Raw genomic sequence first — 20,989 nt, forward strand, 5'->3', positions numbered from 1 at the left:
AAGGGTAACTCATATTCCGTCATATACTTTACATCCGTAAAGTAAATATAGAATACGCTGCATTTGTATTGTGTTAATTATTCATTGTAATACTTTAGAGAATGCTCAATACCTGTATCATATTACTCTAAATGTTAATTAGCACCAAGTCAGTGAAAAACAGTTTTCTAGTTATGGACAACAATCTAGGTTTTTCCAATTCTGAATGGGGCAGGCTCTAGGATCTCGAGGGTCTGCCACCAGGAAGAGAAGCTGAATAGTGCTATTCAGTGTACTGTGTGCAGAATGAAGTCAGTATACATATGCTCTCTTCATGTGTACAGTCTATGCAAGTAAGCCAAGAGCGCCTTCAGAAAACTTTGTTTCACCAGTTTTGAGAAAAGGTAAATAATTTCTTATTTTTTATTAATGAACTTATTTCTTTGCAATTTTGACAGGCTTCATATCATTCACAACAATAGACATTTTAAGGGTGTGAAACAACATCTTACTCTTGCTACTAAAGTAAAAAAGATGGGTAGGAATAATATGTAAGGCTCATGTTGCCTGGCCTTAGGACAGCATTTTGAATCTGTATTTCTTTAGAACCTGAGAGGAAGTAAACATGGATGGGTGTGTTTACTTCCATCCTAGGTGTCCAAGGGTAGCTTCAGAGGATTGCTTCATACTAACTGTATGTGATGATGAAATGGCTTCTGAAATGGCAGGAAAGCAAGAAACATTTTGTATTTTTTTTGTAATGTCTCTTGGTTTGACAATTGCAAAATGTTGCTTGATGTATTTCCTTTATGTATTTATTGCAGAAATGATCCTGTCCTCTAACAACTGCTCTTTATATATGACCTAGCACATGAAGTATCATGACCAAGTGATTAAAAACATCTGTTCAGCACTGCATTAGGTTCTATATTTAGGTTGTATGTTGTTGGTATTAAGTAGTATAATTTGTATAGGTTCCTTTATAATGCAGTAATTCTAATAGATGTATTGATTGAATAACTACGTTAGTTGTCCATGTTTCTGATGAGCCACCAATAAATCAATTTTTTAAATGTTCAGTTATATTAACAAAAAATGTTGTATTTGTGAACAACTCTATAAAAGAATGCCAAAGGGACTACTTCAGAGAATGTTTTATTGCCATCTGGCTGGTAGTACAATATTAACATTGGTAGGTCCAGCCTGTTAATGAATAACTTCAACAGACATTTACATTTCGTTCTCTAACAGAAAGTGGTGAAGATTTGAAACTGACCAAGCAAACTATGATTTTCTTAATGTAAGGGAAGAATGTCAATATGAGGAGTGTTATCCTGATATAAATTTTGTCTTCATATCTTAAAATACACACAAACAGGTAGTGTCCCTTTCAGTGACTTCAGCGTTCTTATTTCAGTCATTGAGCAATGCAGATTTAGGTTTATTCATTAAAGTATATTTTATTAAACCTGGAACTTTCTGTTATGTTAGTTTACCGAGGATCAGCTTGTTGATAGCAATATTTAGGGGTTCCAAAATGGTATAAAATCTAAGAAATTAGTTCTGTTTTCCAATGAGTGAAACTGGAAGAGAAAATCTGGCACTTTAGAGGCCATTTAATCATTGTACACTATTACAAATGAGATTAGAAAGAGATCAGTTTGTTCATACAAGCATTTGAGAAAATGTACAACTGGAAGTGCTTTATGCATTATTATAAGTGCTTCCTTAATTGAATAAAGAAGTAAATGAAAGACATCCATGAGGAGAGTTTTTTTTCTTCCTTGATGTTGTCAGTGGGTTTGTTTTCTCCTTCGATAGTTTCATGAATGTGTTACCTAAGTATATAGACTGTATTTCACAGCCTCAGAGGATTCTCAGTTTGTGTGATGAATTTCAAAACTGCTGTTTTACCTAGAGAATCCTTCATTGGATGGATGGAAGTACTTAAACCAATGAAGGGATGATAGAGTCTTTGGCTTAAATTTGGCTTTTGAAGTATGTAATTAAATATTTATAGAATTAAATTAATCTTTTTAAATGGTCTTAGCTACTTTATGTAGTAAAGTGGGAGGGTTTCAATGTCACAGAGTAAAAGATTATGAGAACCTTTTGATCTCTGCCTTGTAATACATACTTTTTGACTACAGCTGTCTTTAAAGTACTTTGTTAAAATAAGAACTTACATGTGGTTACTTCGTTTAACCAGTTTTTAGGTGACAATTCATTTATTTCCATTAAGAATTAGTTAATTTGTACCGTCACAAATAGGACCATATAAAGAGGGAATCAGGGAAATCATTGTAGTATTTTTCGTTATCTAGACGATGTGAAAAGATATCCTGAAATCTACATAAAAATAAAACTTGAGTTTGATTTATAGTGTTTTTTGTCAATTTGCACAATGCTCTTTTACACGCAAATACTGTATATGCCTCTATATTCTGGCATTTCGAAAAGCGGTGTTTCAATATATATTGTCTTTTCATTTCTGGCAATGGGTCTTTTGAATTAATACTGGGAAATAAAATTAAGATTAAAATCAGGAAATGCGTTTAATCCGTTGTTTCCCAGAAATAAAAATGGTGACATAAATGTATGGGTGTATCCTCGTTTGTAAGAGGGGGAATTCACTGTTTGAGAACTTTATTAGCATTAGGACCCGGAGATTTACACCCTCTACCTGTTGGCAGGTGGTGATTAAAGGAGCTATGCCCATAATTGGAGCCCGGAGACGTTAAGGAAGGGATGGGCGAGGTCACCTGTACACGTCACTGCATGTTCGAAACTACCTAGGACCGAGAGTTTCGCAGTTGCAGCCTCTGTTTTGAAGGAAGCACACCTTTCCACAAGGTTGAAAGACTCTTAAGGATTTATAATCAACAGATTTGGGCTGCAAATAAGGGATTCTATACAACCTTTCAAACTGATGGGGAGTGTCAGGAGTTTACAGCTGGGAGTAATCCTTCTCTTGGTCCAGGTAAGTCTTCGTGTTTGATTGAAAACGACCAGATCCACAAAGAAATCTCGTTTGACCCAGTATAACAGTTCTTACAGCACGTAGGTTTTAAAGCATCCGATATTGTAGTTTGTATTTATGCGTTTTAGACCCATTGAAAATCCTTTCAATGTGTTCATATAACGTAGATCAGTCGACATTAAAAAATTATGAAGCCTGTAATAACTTCCTGCTGATTGCTCTGTTTTAACGCTACCTTTTAAAGCAATCCTAGAAGAAAATCTATTAATAAAAACGTTTCACCAAAAAGCCTTCAGAAAAAATATTTTGAAAGTTCTTAAAATACGGCATTACCTTTTCAGAATATTACACTGAAACTTGTACGTTCCCATTTCCTGTTTCAAATGATTTAAAGAACTGGTGAACCGGACTCCATGTTATATACCTGTGGATCCTCTCAGACAATCTATTTATTTTTAGTGTTTTTGTAGTATTTTTGATAAGTGCCAATGTGAATTTGTTTCTTAAATACGTGTAACGGATCCCACAGTCGCCCGAAAACAGAGGCTCCTTGAGCTTGACCAAAGCGTCTAAACCCTTTCCAAAAATGGTCTAGTTTTCTTCCTTTTAATAAAACTATACTTTATTTATATAGTAGTGTCGTTTACACTAACATGAGATATTTATGAGATATATATAATATCATATCATTATATTAGTCTCCCTGTAATTTTCCCTCTATTTTCCTACTACTTCTTGCATACAAGTCAAAACTGTATTTCGCAAGTTCGCATCCAGGTATTACAAATGTCCGCTTGAGTGTCTTCGGTTTTTGTTGTTATAGGTTTTGGCTTCAGGATCTTGTGACGAGTCTGTGCCATGCCAGCCTGGCTTCAGTTCCGACAGCTTTGTCTTCAAAGTAAATCGGGAACATTTGCCGAGGGGCCGGATATTGGGGAGAGGTAAGCAATTATATACGTGTATGATTTGGTACACATAACTATCTGCTATATATTTTATATGAAGCTTTGTTTTTCAAGCATACAATTTTCTCGTTCGTTTACGCGACTTCTCAATATCATTGTAAAACAATTTCGATGTTGTTTTCTATTGACTCGTGTTACCCGTTGTTATCCGTTTTAAATCTTTAGAACCTTCTTTAGACTTCCACGTTTTAGTGCGGGTGCTTTATAGAGACATGCTTACGTAGTGTTTTGAAAGAATTAAATTAAAAATAAGTCCCCTTTGAATAGTAGTGACAGACAAGTAATTGTGAGAAGGTTCTCCTGATCCATGAGAGCCTTTTAGACATTTCTCAGCCAAGCAGACTAGGTTTACATTTGTCCTAAACAGAACGGTGTGTTTTTTTCCAACAGAAATGTAGCTTTATATATATAGGGATGTACACTCCAACGTGGTTCCATCCTGATTATTTCAAATCAAATTCAGTGTTGTACTGCATTCACAGTAAGCAACCCTTTAGATATCTGCATCTTAACAGCTTAGTTTGGTAGCAGTTTAGTTATCTTAATTTGTAAAATTCCAGCTGTTAAGATAAAGCCTTTCACCTGTTGGCAAACAAGAAGCCCTCCCCGTTTCTTGATTGTGTTTATAGTGCTTTGTGTTGTAGACTGGAAGGATTAGTGGCAACAGATCTTTCATTTGCCACTCCTAGATGGTAAAGAAACAGATTTGCTCTGTGCTGTTTTGACTTTTTAGTCAAGGTTTGTGTTATTTTTTAGACAAAGTAAAAGGTGAGTACTATAGCTAGTATAGAAGGATGCTATAGCAGGCACTGTAAGAGTTAAAATAACCTTTCTGCTGAACTATGATCTCATGAGCTGGATATACTGAACATTCCTGTTAGTTTCACTGGGCGTGTCAGAGCAAGATCACTCTTAATCAGCTTCAGTAGAGAAACAGGTTTGTCTCCTGTGTGCAAGCAAGAAGCCATACTACTTTTTCTTATTTTTTAAAAATGTTGGATAAATCAACTCCTTTGGGAAAAGTCCCTTTATGTAGACTTATCTGTAAACTCAGTAAAGTTTAAATATCTCAACTTGACATTTAACGTTGTTTGATGCCATAGTTGCAGTTTTTTAATTTATGCTGATTACCCCCTATTTGTGGTATTGGATTGTGTTGAATAGCTTAATTCTATGATGACCCTATTTATTTTAATTTTTTTGCTTTCACTTTTTCGGATGGGTTACATTCAACAACCTGATTATCTTTCTTAAATCTAGTATCAAGAAATAAAATGAACTTCAGTATCCAGTGTTGAATTGATTTAATCTTAGTAGTATCCTCAGTGTTTATTCCAAAAATACCTGATGGTTCCCTTTAGGTAATGCACGTACTTGGCTTTATGGCTTTATGGGGTCTGTGCAGATCAGACCTTTGTACTTGGTAAATAAATAACTCCAAGAGGAAGTGTTGGACTCAATAGTGACAGTTTGGTTTCACATTTCAGACATCTTGTTGTGCCATTAATATAACTGATGTTTTTTTCATGTGATAATGCTAATATTTGTATAGAACATAAGTGGTTACAAAGGAGAAAAAATCCTGTTTGGTTTTTAATAAGTAATTGGTTCAAAAGACTAAGCTTGAAAAAATGCAATCGAATAATCTGTTTTTGAGAAATACAGCAAGTTGATATAGACTTGAATTATTTTCCTTAAGTCTTAGACCTGCTTCTCTGACCTGTACACAAATTAAGCCATTGATCTTTTTGACGTTATTCCAGCATGATGGTGGCTTACTAGGGGAGAGGGGCATCATGGGTCATGAACACCAAATTTACAATACAAACATTAAAAGAAATACTGTTTGCATAAGTATTCAGACCTATAAACTCTATATTTGGTTGGTGCACCAATCATAATTATAGCTGCAAATGTTAAGCAAGTCTCCATCAACTTCATTGACATTGACTTCAGGACCTTTTTCTGTTCTTAAGCCACTCTGGTATAGCTTTAGCTGTGTGCTTTAGGTCATTGACCTGCTAAAAGGTACCAAAAAAGCTAGTTTTGTGGAGTGTTCTGGATATTGACTGCATGATCCCTCTTGGCCTCACCAGTGTCCTCTCTGCTCTGCTGCTTACTTTGTTGGAATGGCCTGATCTAGGCAGAGTCTGGGTCCAATTTCTTGAAGAATGAGTAGAATTACCTAAATTTTCATACCCTTCTGATCTGTGCTTTTTTTTATTATTTTAGAGAACAAAGCCATTTTACATATAAACCACCATTATTCAGCCTTACATCACAGGCAAAAAGTCCTGTTTGTTCCCCTAGTATTTAACAGTTATATAACTTTTTACTTATTTAACTTTTTCTGTGCTTTTCAACGACTTTATCCCTGATGTGCTTTGAATGAAATTTGCTTGAAATTCACTACCGGACCATTGTACTGTAGGCGTGTGGCCAGTACACTAATATTTTGCACCTAAATTTCGGTTTGCCACAGAAAAGGGTTTGAGTGCTTCCACAATTATGAACTTATTTTTTTCATGTGTATTTACTTTTTAATGTGTAAAGCAGGTTTAATAAAAATATTACAATTCAAAATAAAAGGAAACTTTAAAACAACATATTAAAACTGTAAGCATCTGATTTCTTATTCATGTCAGTGTAGTTTTAAATGATTTGCTAAAATATCCTTAATTTATTTTCATCCTGAGGATGGATGTTTGAAGCCTCCTATAATGAAAGTAGAAAGAGAAAATTTTAACTGTATTAAAACCCAATAGCTGCTTCTATAAAATTTTGGCATGGTCTCTTTGTACTTTTCAAATACCTCTGTTTTAGATGGTAAATTTTGGTTTTGAGGATGTTTCTGTGTATATGCAAGTAATATTCAATTACTCAAAACTGGATGACCATGTCTTAAGCTTCCTGTTGATGTGTGGCGCTGTAGACCTGTTGGGAGCACAGACATTGTGGGGTTGAGCTCCATTTTGCATAACCTAGGATTTAGATTCAAACCTAGGTTGAAATAGCCTAGGTTTTTCCCCAAAATTTTTTTATATCTTTGTTGTTTGTGTCTCATAACATCAGTTAATCACTTAAAAAGCTAAAAGGCAGCCTAGAGAGCTATACCCTTTTTTGTTCTTGAGGTGCGTGATCCTATTGCTTACCTACCAGTGAAACAAGACTCCTAGGTTGCCATCTAGTGCCAACATTGAGCAATGTGTGCTATGCCTTCCTGTTGCAGAGCTCTGCCATCCAGTGTTTAGAAAACTGTAATCTAAGAGCTAGAGGGTAATTTGATCCTTTCTTGGGCAAGTATGCAAGATCTCCAGTCTATAAGATGACTACCCCAGGCGTAATATTGTAAAGTGTAGGAATATATGTACACTGTTCAACTGTTCCAAAATGTATTACAAGAATATATACTTCAGTTCTATAAAACAATGAATGTGCAGTTTCATAGCATAGAATTAACCCTTATCGGATTAGCTACATATCAAAGATTAAAATGTTTTGTGACTTCTATTTTGCCATTGCTTTTTAACCGTTTAGTGTATTACTAACAAATGGGCAAATGGCTTTTAATCAACAAAATTAGCTGGTAACCAAGGAATTGTTAAGCTTTGTTCACTTTTAACCGGAATAGTTCAGCAAACTAGAGAAAGGGAACTTTAATGATTTACTCTTTAACTGTTTTTTGTAAATATTATACAAGTGAATTTAACCAAAAGATTAATTATGGTTTTGGATGATATACCAAGGTAATCCTTTTGAATTTAACAGTTAAAATCAGACTGTGTAGAAATGACACAGTCACTTCTCAAAATATTTTTGAGATGCTGTTTTCAGAATTCTTTTTTTCTTAACGGAAGGGGAAAAAAGATTTTAGCACTTTTGACTCTATTACCACCACACTAAAGCAGGAATATGCTACTGCTGATGTTTTGAATGTCTTGGACGGTGAGACTTTTGAAGAGAAAGAGTCATTGTTCCTTAAAGTATGATTCCATTTCAGATTAGTTCAACTTCCGAGTGCTTTCAAAAGCAATTTGCTGCTTTTATGTAATCCACGCAAGGGCCATTATTAATTCATTGTAACTTTTACCATAAGAGGTCGTAAACAGTTTTTATGAAAGTGAATGCCAGGAGGTAAAGGAAATGCAGTAATTTATTATAAAATCTGACTTCTCATGATTGAAGATTTGGTGAACACATTTTTGTGTAGCTTGTATTGTCTTAAGGATATACTTACCCAGATGTAGTGCATTTGTGAAGTATTAATGGCGTGTAGCTTGCATTCAATCCATTGAGTTGCCAGGAACTCAGACTGGCTTTGTAAAAAGCCTGGAATTGTTACCTGACCATCATATAATGAAGGTCTGAGCTAAAGCAGACAGCTAATGATTCTTAAGAGCTGTTCATTGTAACCAGCTTTGTCTTGCCTCACATTAAATTTTAATTTTTGAATGTCTTTATATGACAAAGGCAGCAGATTACTGAACGATGTTGCCATTTTGATGTAGAAAGTATAGTAAAAAATGGATAATGGGGATAATTTAAAGTTGGGTCCTATGCTTATTCATTAAATTAGAGAATAATTGTTGTTTCATTATTTCATGACATTCAAGCATGTATATGTTGGTGCAGTCCAAAAGAAGACCTCTACCTGAATACATCATTGAACATGCAATTATTAGTAAATAAAACTGGTCTTGTGGTTTTCTCAAAATTGTTATGTTGGTAAACTGTGTGGATTAGCGTGTAATCTGGTTATGTGGTTAACCCTCTGTTGTACATATAATGAAAATTGTGCAAAAACTCTCACTGAACCAAAAAAATACTAGTATGTTAAAATCTGCAATGGGTGATTAATTCGATAGTTATCTTAAGCATTGGAACAGCATTGGATAGTTATCTTAAGCATTGGAACTGGCCCTTGATTCATTTTTGCTAATATTCTTCTAGGTTTCCCAAAGCAATAACATTGAATATTTTCCTGTTTTCTGTAACATAAATTACATAAGTGTTATTTATATGTAACCTTTGTAATTCACATTTAGTTTCCCGAACTTTCATATGCACTTATTTTTTCCCATTTTGACTTGAGTTACTGAATGTATAGATCCACTGCACCTAAACTGATTTTATTCCCTCCAATGTAGAAAATGGTAAAGATTAAAGTTGGCTCATTTCAAAGAGCATCTGTCCTTAATGCACTTAATTTCTAAAAATATTGAACACTAAGCTTCTGTTAGTCAAACCATACCTGCCTACCTGTTTGTTGTCTCCAGTTAAAGATTATGAAAGTTGCTATAGTTGGAAAAACTTCTGTAATTCAACTCTCTGCAGTGATTTTTGATGACTGCTCAGGACGTAAAAGAGCACTTTATATGTCGGATGATTCCCGATTTCAAGTGGACACAGATGGAACTATAAAGGTGAAGAGAGCTGTGAATCTGCATAATGGACACAAGCGTTTTTCAGTCCATGCCTGGGATTCTAGTGGGAAAAAACTGACCACAAGAGTCACAGTGGAAAATGAGATAAGAAGCCATCACCACCACCATGAGGATAGTGTCACTCCTGGACAGGTAATTACTTCATAGCTTTTAGTGTCCCCTGATGGCTTAAAGTCATGACCACATTCTACAAATGGGGTACTTTTAAATTATAGAATTGAAATTCCTTTTGTTAAAACTATACTTTTATACTGTTCTTTTGCATCTCAATTTGAGATGCAATTTTATCAAGTATTATGTCGTTAACTAAACTTATAAGCTGTAATACCACCACAAATTACACAATTTACAAAAACACAAATCATTTTCACAGCCTGAATCCTCTCCAGACGTCCCAGTCCTGGTGTTTCCACAGTCCTCCACTGGAGAGCGGAAGAGACAGAAGAGAGACTGGGTCATTCCACCCATCGCTGTTTCTGAAAACAACAGAGGCACTTTCCCACAAACTCTGGTTAAGGTACGTCATCATTAACTTATTGTATTACAAATTTATAATGTAACTGAATATAATTGTATCTTATCTGTACTTTGTGTAAGTGTGATGTTTTACTCCCAGCACCCACACCCAGCTGTTATAAATCATGTGTATGGTATTTAGTGACTCTTTAATTATAATTATACTAGCCAATTAGCCTGTATCAGAATTATAGAGATCATAATAAGCCTCCAGAAAGCTTTACGTGTGACTCCAAAGTGGCTTAAATAATAAAACTACTCATGTAGACAGCAGGTTGGCCCAGATATTTCTGATTCAAGTGTGACCACCATTTCAGGCAGGTGCTGAAGGATGATTAGGGCACTCTGTGTAGTATTTGCTGGCTGATGCTTTTAGTAAAACGGTCACTCCTACTACTTGCAGGTTCCTTCCCGAATTTCCTTCATCTGAATGCAATCATGATAAAGTATTCAAGCCATTTTCTGTGGCAAACCTCTGACACCTCTTTCTTAAAAGAGGTACCTTCTGCTAAGTAGGGTGTATTATGGCTAATATGGGTTTATTTTGTATACAGAGAAAAGTTGAGGGTACTGTACTAGTTAATGTTGGAGAATGTTAGCAGTAAAGCTTTAGCTTTTCCTTATGTATGCCTTAGTTACTTGCTGATTTAATTTGATAATATCCACAATCATTAGGATCTGGCAGGATGGTAACATTAGTGTTCTGAAATGCTTTAGAAGTGGTATAATTATTTTTAGATGCAAACCGGATTAGTTATTCTTGCCTGATGCAGAATGATATAGATAATAAAATGGTTTATAGTAAGTTATGTTTAATATAATTAACAATAATATAAGTTATTATGTTGAGGAGTACTCCCAAGTGGCACAAACGGTTTAACTGCACACTTTGAGTGCAGATTGATCCCTATGGTCCGGATGATATTGATTCAAGTGTCATGTCACTAGTCAAATGTCGCCAGCATTCCTCTTGTGGACCTCTCAAACTTGTCACAGCACTGTCAGTGTAGAGTGGGTGCACAGTATAGAGTTACTGTAATAGAAAATGTCTGAGTCCTCACTATTCATACTGTTTAAGAAATCTGCAAATTTATTGCAGAGAAATGTGCAGTTCAATGCTGGGGCTTTCTTGACTACTTGCATGATGGTGGCTTCTGCTATTTGCGGGCATGTGGTACTTCAGTTTCCATCTGTTGTACAGGACGCCTAGCCCTAAAGTAAGACCACTTAAATGAAAACATTGGGAGAGTATATAGTAAAAAATGATCAATGATTCCCAGCTTAAATGTTACAGTTCTTACTCCCTTTTAAGTCTTCTCTCTAAAGTGAGGGACAGTCGGCATGACGTGTTGCTTGAAAAACAATTAGGACATTTAACTTTTTTTATTTCAGATCAAATCCAATAATGACAAAGAGGTACAAATTATATACAGCATTACTGGACCAGGAGCAGATCAGCCCCCGTTAGGGATTTTCACCATTGACAAGCACACTGGACAGATGTACGTAACCCAGCCGTTGGACAGAGAGAAGATAGACCATTATACGGTAAACTCGGTTTTTAAGTCCTTTTTAAGTTTTCCAGGTCTTCGTGTTTAATTTATGTCGGTAAACATTAATGTTTATTTCTAGCTTTTGGCTCATGCTGTTGCTGCTGGTGGGGGAACAGCAGAGGATCCTATGGAAATCATTATTAATGTTATTGATCAGAATGATAACAGTCCTGAATTTACCAAAGACACCTTTCTGGGCAATGCCACAGAAGCATCTCCACCAGGTAAGAGCTATTTTTTTTGCAATTTCATGGCTGTGTTTTAAAGGACTTTTTCTTATAGCTATGTGTATCATCACGTTCAGTCTTCAAACTGCTCACCTCTTACATTATGCTTAAGGTATAAGATTAGACCATTTATTGCAGTTTTATTCGTTCATACTGTAGCACTGTGATACAGTGCTTATGTGCACTTTGCAGTCCTATGCATGTGGATCTTTCATTTTGTCGCTGCATTTCATATTTTAAGGTACTGCTTTCATGACCGTAACTGCAACAGACAAAGATGATCCTAATACAGATAATGGGATTATCAAGTACAGCATCATAAGCCAAGAACCTAAGGAGCCAAATCCCAACATGTTTATGATCAACCCAGTGAGTGGAGTGATAAGTGTTGCTTCGCCTGGACTGGACAGAGAGGTATGTTCATAATTTATCACAGTTTAAGGATTAAGGAAAATCTCTTATTTAAAGGTGGTGCTGAAAGGATAGAATTCAAGACCTTTCTGTGATCCCATGCAGGTTTCCTGAATCCTAGTTAACGGGTTTCCTTGAAACATAAGTGAGATTATTAAAATAATTAAATCAATCTTACAGCCTGTCTCTATAATTTCAGCAAAACCCTGAATATACACTGCTGATTGGAGCTTCTGATATGGATGGGGCAGGTCGGCTGACCACTGCCACTGCAGTCATCACTGTAACAGACAGTAATGACAACGCTCCACAGTTCACACAGGTTTCGGTAAGTTCTGCTTTTTGTCGTTTCTTTCCACCCCATTCAAGATCAAATGCTGAAAGATGAATTGCACACAGTGTTTTAATTCTTATGCCTTGATTCACTTTTTTCATTCTGGTCAGGCCAGTATTAAGCATCATTAAGGCCAGTATTAATTTCATTGTGTTGTAGATAAAATAGGATGTTTTCTAGTTCCGTGGATCAAATGTAATATCAATTTTTTTTTAATTCTGCAGTATACTGTTACTGTGCCTGAAAACAAAGTAGACTTTGAGGTGGTGAAACTACCAGTGACCGATATGGATGAACCACACACACCAGCCTGGAACACCAGGTATACAATCGTCAAAGGGAATGAAGGAGGGTTCTTCAATGTCAGCACTGGGCCTGGCAAGATGGAGGGCATTGTTAGAACTGCAAAGGTAAGATTGAGGTTCCCTGAAGTTAGATTAAATGCTAATAAAGATATACGTTTGTGTAGAGAAACGATTATTTTAATTGTAAGACTTTGTAATTCTTAGTAAGTTCTTAAATGTAGATTTAGGTTTTGTAAATGGCATTTACTACTTGAAGTCACTGCTTCAGAAGACGGAACTACCAGGTGCTTTTTTTTTCTGAGTGACACCATTATAGTTTAAACATCATGAAAACGTCTAGATATTTGTGTGGACGTGACAGATGTCTGGTTCTTATTCACTTCAAGGGTCTTGATTTTGAGAAGAACAGCAAGTACACTTTATTGATTACAGTAGAAAATGAAGTGCCCTTTGCCACTCGACTGCCAACAGCCACTGCTACTGTTGTTGTAAATGTGGAGGATGTTAATGAGGCCCCGATCTTTGATCCACCTCAAAAAACAATCCGCCGGTCAGAGGACCTTGAAATCGGAACAGAGCTGGATGTATATAAAGCTACAGATCCAGACACTGCAAGAAAGCAGACTGTAGGGTAAGGACCTTTCTCATGCCTTTATTACAGTCAGAGGAGTTCTTGGTAGAACAACTAGGGTCTAATTTTCATGTTCACATGCTTTATTGTTATTCTAATCTCTTTGTAATGTCCTAGAACTACTGGTGAAGGTGCTATATTGATAAAGGGCACAAACTAAATAATCTAAGTTCAAGGTGTACATATAAAGGTACAGTGATGCCGTGTATGACTTGATGTACAAATGTGTGACTAAAGTTTATTAAATATACATCGTTAGCTTTCCCAATGTTGGTTAATATTGTAATATTCAGAAGTCATTTCTATCTAGTATGAAAATTGGAGCTATGTGAAACAAGTCCTGTACAAGTCTTTTCTGTGATGTTTCCTTCAGGTATCGAATAGGAAGTGATCCTGCAGGGTGGCTAAGTGTTGCCAAAGATACAGGGCTTATCAAAGTGAGGAACACTATGGACAGAGAGTCTCCTTATGTCAAAGATGGGATGTATAAAGCTCTCATTCTGGCATTTGATGATGGTAAAACTCTTTGCTACATTCTTGATTAAACATTTTAAATTTCATTTTTCCAGATTTTTAATGTGCTATTTGTGTTACAGATCAAGTTCCTGCAACTGGCACTGGGACACTTCTTATAGAGCTCCAGGATGTTAATGACAATGCTCCAACAATTGAAGAGAGAGAGATCACCATCTGTAATGAAGAATCTAGTCCTGTACTGCTGTCCGTTACGGACAAAGATAGTCCTGAAAATGCTGATCCGTTCAGTGTGGTTCTCCAAGGGAACTCCAAGAATAATTGGACTGCTACAATGGATGAGAAAAGTATTTTTCTTTATGAATTCTCATGGTTCTTATAGGAGGAATTGCTTCTTTTGATTATATAATGATTGGGGGGGGAAAATGCAACACCTCCTCCTCTACACTCTGGCCTACCCTTCAATGTGGAACAGGCTGAAGAGTGCCTCATATTTGAAGAGCACCTGATGTCACTGCTGATGAGTCCATCGCAGCCTCTGTCTGGCCCAAGCCAGTCAGGTGTGACGTCTAGGAGGTGTGAGCAGAGGGCCTCTGACAGGTGGCCTTGCTCTAAGGCCAGCAGCATGGAGCCTCGCTGTCCTGTCACTGATGTGGGCATTTTCTGCCGGCAGTTTCAGCAGCAGTTTGGGTGGCAGATCTGAAACGATCTCTCAGATGGACCAGTCTGATGTGTTGGTCCTGCTCTGGCGTGGTCACTCGAGGGCGACCGGATCTTGGACAGTCATCTGTCATGCCGGTCTGCTGATACCTTCTCTGCAGTTGGAACACAGTGGAGCGGCTCACTCCATAGTGTCTGGCAACGCTGGCACATGACATGCCTGCCTGCAGCATGCAAGTGGCCCTCTTTTTGCTTCTGGTGACATTCGAGGCATTCTGGAATGCACAGAAAACCAAGTGTGGCCTTTTTCTTGCAGTGACCTAAGCTTCGAATTAAGGCCTTTATAAAGGTGACCTGATCAGGCTTTGTTCCACCTGAACCTCGTTGGTTAAAAGTGCACCTAAAGTTGCAATGCTTCACTGCACAAGCTGACAACTTTTTGTGAAAGGATATAATCTATATTTCTGCAATTTCCCTCACAGGATCAATAAAGTATCTATAACTAGAGGATTCTCATTCCAGAAAATGTTGCATTTCTTTTTTCCATCAGTGTATATATATACAGAAAATTGTAATGTAAATGTTAAATGCTTTCTCTTTATTTTTAGTGAACAGTTCTGTGATTAATTTCACCATTGAAATAAGTTTACTGATTTTGCTGTCCATATAAGGACATTGAGAACTTGTGACACTCACGTTGATTTTCCTTCTCTTTGAAATTTGACATTTTATCAGATTTTAACTAGTGATTTTAGTATACATGGGGAGCCTTGAAACGTGGCTTTGTGATGGTTTTTGCCACTTCACAGTATAGTAGATATTTATGAAGTAGATTGCAATACTAACTTAATTTACCTAGACATTTCAAAGCAGGTTTGTTTAGGATTAAAAAAAAAAGAGGGTAAAGTCTTCATTCTGATTGTGCTGCATTGTTATATTTTAGCTTGATGTAATTCTTTACTGTTTCAGAATCTTGTCATACTTTTTGCAGTGTAATTGAAATTTGTTGGTATATAAGATTACCAACTTTTGGATAAGGTAGATCAGGTAATGGTAAAGGCTTACCTTCATTCTGCGTTTGCTGCCATTGCTACAGGAGTTCAGTATTTTCTTTAAAGTGTTCTAAACAATTATCTGCAACCAATTTTTTTTCTCCTCTCTTCTTTAGAAACTAGTGTTGTGTTGGAGCTTAAAACAAAGCTGGAGCAGGGTGACTACAATGTTGTCCTGCGGATCTTCGATGCTGCAAAAAACTTCCAGGATAGTACTCTTCTAGCAAAAGTCTGTAACTGTAAAGGACCAGACCCAGAATGCATGCCTGTTCGTGATGCACTGGTTTCCCTGCCTGGAATACTTGGTGTTTTGGGAGCCATTCTGGGACTGCTACGTAAGTCATATTAGGCTTTGTTTTGAGTATTTTTCTGTTGTAAAACTTGAAATGCTTTAGACCATGTAGACAAGCACATTATATTGGAGCCAGACGTCCAATGAATGGATTGCAAGCTATTCAACCTCCAGGGTTGAGTCTCGAGTCACTGAGGTGACAAAAATTGGATGTTGAGTATTGAATGCAACTCTGTCTGTAACCCACAGTTCTGATTCTGTTGCTGCTGATGTTCCTCAGAAGAAGGACCAGGGTAAAAAAAGAGCCTCTGATTCCAGAGGATGACATTCGTGACAATGTCTTCTATTACGATGAAGAAGGTGGTGGAGAGGAAGATCAGGTGGGTGTTAAGACTTTGCCAACATTTTATATCCAACATCCGAGAGAAAACTGGTCAGTGTGGCTCATTAGGTGGGTACAATATGTGTAGAGTACTGTATAGTAAGGAGCAAAGGAAACGGGTAAAGGGTTTATTCCATGTTGAAAGGAAAAGAGACAGCATTTTGGCTGTGGGGCCTTCTTTGGTTGTCAGTATAGCAAGGAGTAGGTTTTAAAATTTGAAGAGAAATCATAAAAGGGAATATTAAAAAAAAAAAAACTGAGTCACCTTTTGATTAATCTAAACAGGAGAGCCCAAATGATTTAGTAACCTTACGTTATCTTTAAACTCAAGAATACGCAGGGATACCCTTAACTTTCAGGCAATCGGTAAAGGTTGATAAGGGAACTGTGGCATTATTGTGAATGTGGGATTGAAGCAACATTTTTGATGAATATACTTTATATTTTGTACACAGGAATATGACTTGAGCCAGCTGCACAGAGGTCTGGATAATCGTCCTGAAGTGTTCCGTAATGACGTGGTTCCAACATTTACTGGCCTACCTGCTCCTCAATACAGACCCCGGCCTGCTAACCCTGAGGAAATTGGAAACTTTATTGAGGATGTAAGTTCTGCATGGAAGCCATTGTTTCCTGTTCATGTGTAATCTCTCTATCAAACTCCTTTGTTAAAGTAGAAAGGCCTAAACTATTGATGTCTATACCCTTTACCTTTAAACTGATTTTATCATACATGCTAAATAGTTATAAAATTAATCAAATTATTCTTGCCAAAAAGAAATCACATAATACAACAGGTAAACTGAAAGTCAAACTGCTTTAGTAGAAATTTTGAAGCAACGGGGTTGTTGTGGTAATCTCATGATCTGTACATTTTTCTGTAGTAAAAATACATCAAAATTGTCTTTTTTTCCCCAAATTCCACAGAACTTGAAGGCCGCGGACAGTGACCCTACTGCTCCCCCCTACGACTCCCTCTTGGTGTTTGATTATGAAGGAGGCGGTTCAGAAGCTGGCTCACTCAGCTCCCTCAACTCTTCCAGCTCAGGGGGCGACCAGGACTATGACTGCCTCGGTGAATGGGGCCCACGCTTCAAGAAACTGGCCGATATGTATGGTGGTGGGGAAGACTGAAGACCATTTTGCCAGTTAGCCCCAATTTGTAAACTTCCTCTTCACTACAATTCACTTGACTCGTGACCTTGAATTTGTGCACCTGTATAGTTCACTATTTTTAATTTGAGAAACTTAAGTCTTCAGCTGAGTCAATCAGGGGGATGAAGAAGCTCTCCTGACTGCACTACTGCTATAAAGAGGCCATTCAGAAATATTAACTTGGTGAATTCAGAATAAGCAGATTTCAGCCTAGTGCTTGTAAATATTGCATGGACTCCTATCCTTTTTAACCCTTTTTTATGAATTTGAAAAAAGATCTTGCATTTCTGATTACTATTGAAATCTTAATATGAAAGGCATGAGAAATGGGATGTTCTTTGTACTTTAAGCAGACTGTTTTATGTATTTAAAGTCCTTTCATTTATTCTACACTAAAATTGACTTAGAACTTCTACTGTTAGAGAATAAAACAAGTTCCTTCTCTAATTTAGAGGAAATGCCTTCAACAACCAAAGAACTGCTTGTAACCAAAGGATGGAAGTTAGACAACTTCATAGTTTTTGTTTTTTAAAGGCTAGCCTTTTTTTGTTGCTTAGTTTTTTTCATATGCATTTTAACAGAGAATGTGAAAACTGGAAAGGAAAAACAATTCAGTTATTGCTTATTTTGGGACTGTTTGAGATATACATCAAAATATTTTATTAAATAAATCCTTAAAAAAACGTGTCTTATACTTCATAACTTTTAACGAAAAGGCAACATACACCTGTTATCTTTTAGAAGGATTTCTCGAAGTCAAGCTCATGTCCTGTTTAGAATATAAAATACCGCTCCATTTGTATGTGAGGGATGCCCTTTTAGTACAATTGGCTTCCTAAGAATTGGTCCTCTTTATATTCCCCATGCAGAAGTGTATGGTGCTGTTCAGAATTGTCCTGCAATATCTGACCTTTTTAAATGATTTAGGAATATTTTATGAAAATGTAATTTAAGATGCAGTAATGTTAGTTCTAAATTGAATAATTAATCCTTGCTAGTAGTAGATTGGATTTGCACTCAATTGCAAATCAACTAATTGCAGAAATAATTAATCAACAGAACAGGCAGAGGTTTATTCACATGTTTCACCTGTGGAGCCTTTCGATACATTGTCCTTTCTTTTCAGCATGGAATAAACCTCTGCCTGTTCTTTCGCAGCCTATGCATGCCGATGCAGCTAAATATTTGAACTTATTACTGCAACTGCATACAAGTGTACAGTATTATAATACAATAATCCACTAGACCTGTTAATTGCCACATGGTGTGATGAATGAATTCAATAAAATCAGAAATGTAATTGTCAAACATGATTTTAAATTTTACAGTGCAGCTTTATTGGGATGTTCTAATTACCAATAAACTGTTGAAGTGTTAGAATCTTCACCAGGCGGTAACATTTGGACTTATTTTATTTTGAAATCTGATACATAACTGTACAAGTCTGCAGGAATCTTAATCTGCCTTAAATAAACCTTTACAAACCCAGTTACTGTAATTTTTAGTGGGACTGTCAAAACTGTATTGCCTAGGGTTAATGTCAACACCAAAGGTCTCTAAAGATGTACTGAAAAATATTTTCACTTTCAAATCTCTATATAAAACACTAGGTGGCAATGCTTCATCTTAAATGCATTTCTAAGGTTTGCCATACTTCCCTCCATCAATACTCAGTTGAAAATAAAGATTACAAATGCAGTTAGTTTTTGCTTTAATAATTAGCACTGGTTGCTACTTTTTTCAGTGACTTGAAGTTGTAAAGTTTGCCCCGTTATGAAGTTAATTTAATGAAGTGTGATTTTATATTTGCTTTGTGATAAATGCAAACAATTCTAGTGTATTTGATTCTTTATGAAACTGGTATAAAATGATCAGATGTGCCCAGTTTTTTTTTTCTTAGTTGATTGGTTTTCCATTTAATTGATTTCTACATATAGCAGCAATTCAGCTCATTCTATACAGTTTAAAGTGGTATCAAAGCCATCTTCCCTGGCTCAAAGACACAGAGAAATTATACTCTTGATGATAGTCTATGCTGAATTGTATAAATTACATCTGAACAGCATCTTAAAGCACAATCTTCATTCTCTTTAACAATTTTATCATTCTGAGATCGTACAGTATAAGATTGGAGTTTACAGAGGCAAGTAAATCTTGCTATGCGGTAGGTTTGCTGAACTCCTGTTAGGTGATGCCTATTAATAAAACTTCCGGGAATGTCAATATTGCATCTGTAGCAAACATCATGTGAAACAATAGTTAAAAACATCATTGTTCCATCTCATAAATATCGCCAGAATACATCCGATGTTGTTTCTGACTAGCAGAAAAGCTGGTCAACATAATCATTTTTTTTAAAATTCATTACTGCAATGCCTTACTTGCGGGGCTATCTAAATCCACACTGATCAAACTTCGGTGTGTCCAGAAGTCAGCTTCTCTAACACGATCTCTAAGGACATAGGTCACCCAACCTGAGCAGATTCAAATTCAGACTGCAAACCTTCTTCAGAAAGGATTTAATTGGTGTCTGTCTGTTCACTGTACCCTCTACTGAATTTTAAGCCATCATATTTGTGTTAATTTTATCTCCAATCTTTGTTGATTGTTTTCTTCTATTTTTGTTTACTTCTTTCCCTGTAAAGTGCTAAGATAAGCTTCTTCTTCTATTATCATCATCATCTGGGCTTTCTAAACAGCCTAATGTAACTCTATAACCTTTTGATTTCCCTGTTGCACATTGTAACACTTTTGAAGCTAGAAAGCTGAGTGAGTTCTACCTGTTCTACCAGAGTCTTGAGAAAAAGTCTGTTTGAATTTTTTTTTGCTTCTATGATATTTCCCCTTACTTTTGTACCATCTGCAAATGTGACTTGTTTACTTATTTAACCAGAACCAGAAATAGCAGTGGTACAGTACAGATCCATGTGGTATTCCACAAATTATACCCCAGTTTGAGAATTCACCTATTCTCTATACTCTGTTTTCTAATTGGTATAAATCCATGTTGACTTATCCCTAGAATCTGATTTCCATATATAGTCAATACTTTGAATTAATTATTGCTTCCATAACATTACAGTAACAAGACATCTGTTGATGTATAATTACTTGTCCCAGATTTATCACCATTCTTTTTAATGTTTTGATCCAAAGTGACATTTGCAACCATTTATACAGCAGGTTATTTTTTCTAGAGAGATCTGGGGAAGATACTATATGCAACAACAGCAGTATCTTACCTGGGATTTGAACAAAGACTAGTCAATTTCTCCCTTATGCTTACTGATATCCTAGGTTTGCAGTTAATTGTACTTTCTAATCCTCTAATTTTAAAATATTTAAGAAAACTCTTTCTTTTCCCTTTATTTTTTTTTCTAATTGATTTGTTCAACTCTTTGGAACACTGTTTTACTTTGTTTTACTCATTCCTAAAAACTCAGCTTTGGGCTCAACTTGTACTTTCAAAAATCACTTCAAAGCTACACCCGAGGAAGGCTCCACAGCTAAAGCGTTGTTTCCTTTTTTCTCTTTTCAGCATGGAATAAACCTTTACTGGTTCCTTTACACCATATTATGACCACAGTTTCCTAATGTTTCTCTCATTCCTGATTGCCAAACTCTGTCTT

At 36.2% G+C, this 20,989-nt stretch overlaps 1 protein-coding gene across 1 annotated transcript; it reads left to right on the forward strand.

Annotated features, from left to right (window-relative positions):
* The first annotated feature begins 293 nt into the window (after positions 1-293).
* On the forward strand, positions 294-19,058 carry cdh31 (cadherin 31). The gene is made up of 17 exons (XM_069181370.1): positions 294-383; positions 2,673-2,959; positions 3,783-3,900; positions 9,259-9,500; positions 9,742-9,885; positions 11,277-11,432; positions 11,517-11,661; positions 11,906-12,078; positions 12,275-12,403; positions 12,634-12,819; positions 13,101-13,345; positions 13,719-13,861; positions 13,942-14,166; positions 15,648-15,866; positions 16,073-16,203; positions 16,661-16,810; positions 17,133-19,058. Exons 2-17 carry the CDS (start codon positions 2,909-2,911, stop codon positions 17,337-17,339), a joined length of 2,664 nt encoding a protein of 887 aa, XP_069037471.1. The 5' UTR covers positions 294-383; positions 2,673-2,908; the 3' UTR covers positions 17,340-19,058.
* Positions 19,059-20,989: the final 1,931 nt, after the last annotated feature.

Source organism: Lepisosteus oculatus, chromosome 20 (assembly GCF_040954835.1).
Source record: "Lepisosteus oculatus isolate fLepOcu1 chromosome 20, fLepOcu1.hap2, whole genome shotgun sequence".
Taxonomy (NCBI): Eukaryota; Metazoa; Chordata; class Actinopteri; order Semionotiformes; family Lepisosteidae; genus Lepisosteus; species Lepisosteus oculatus.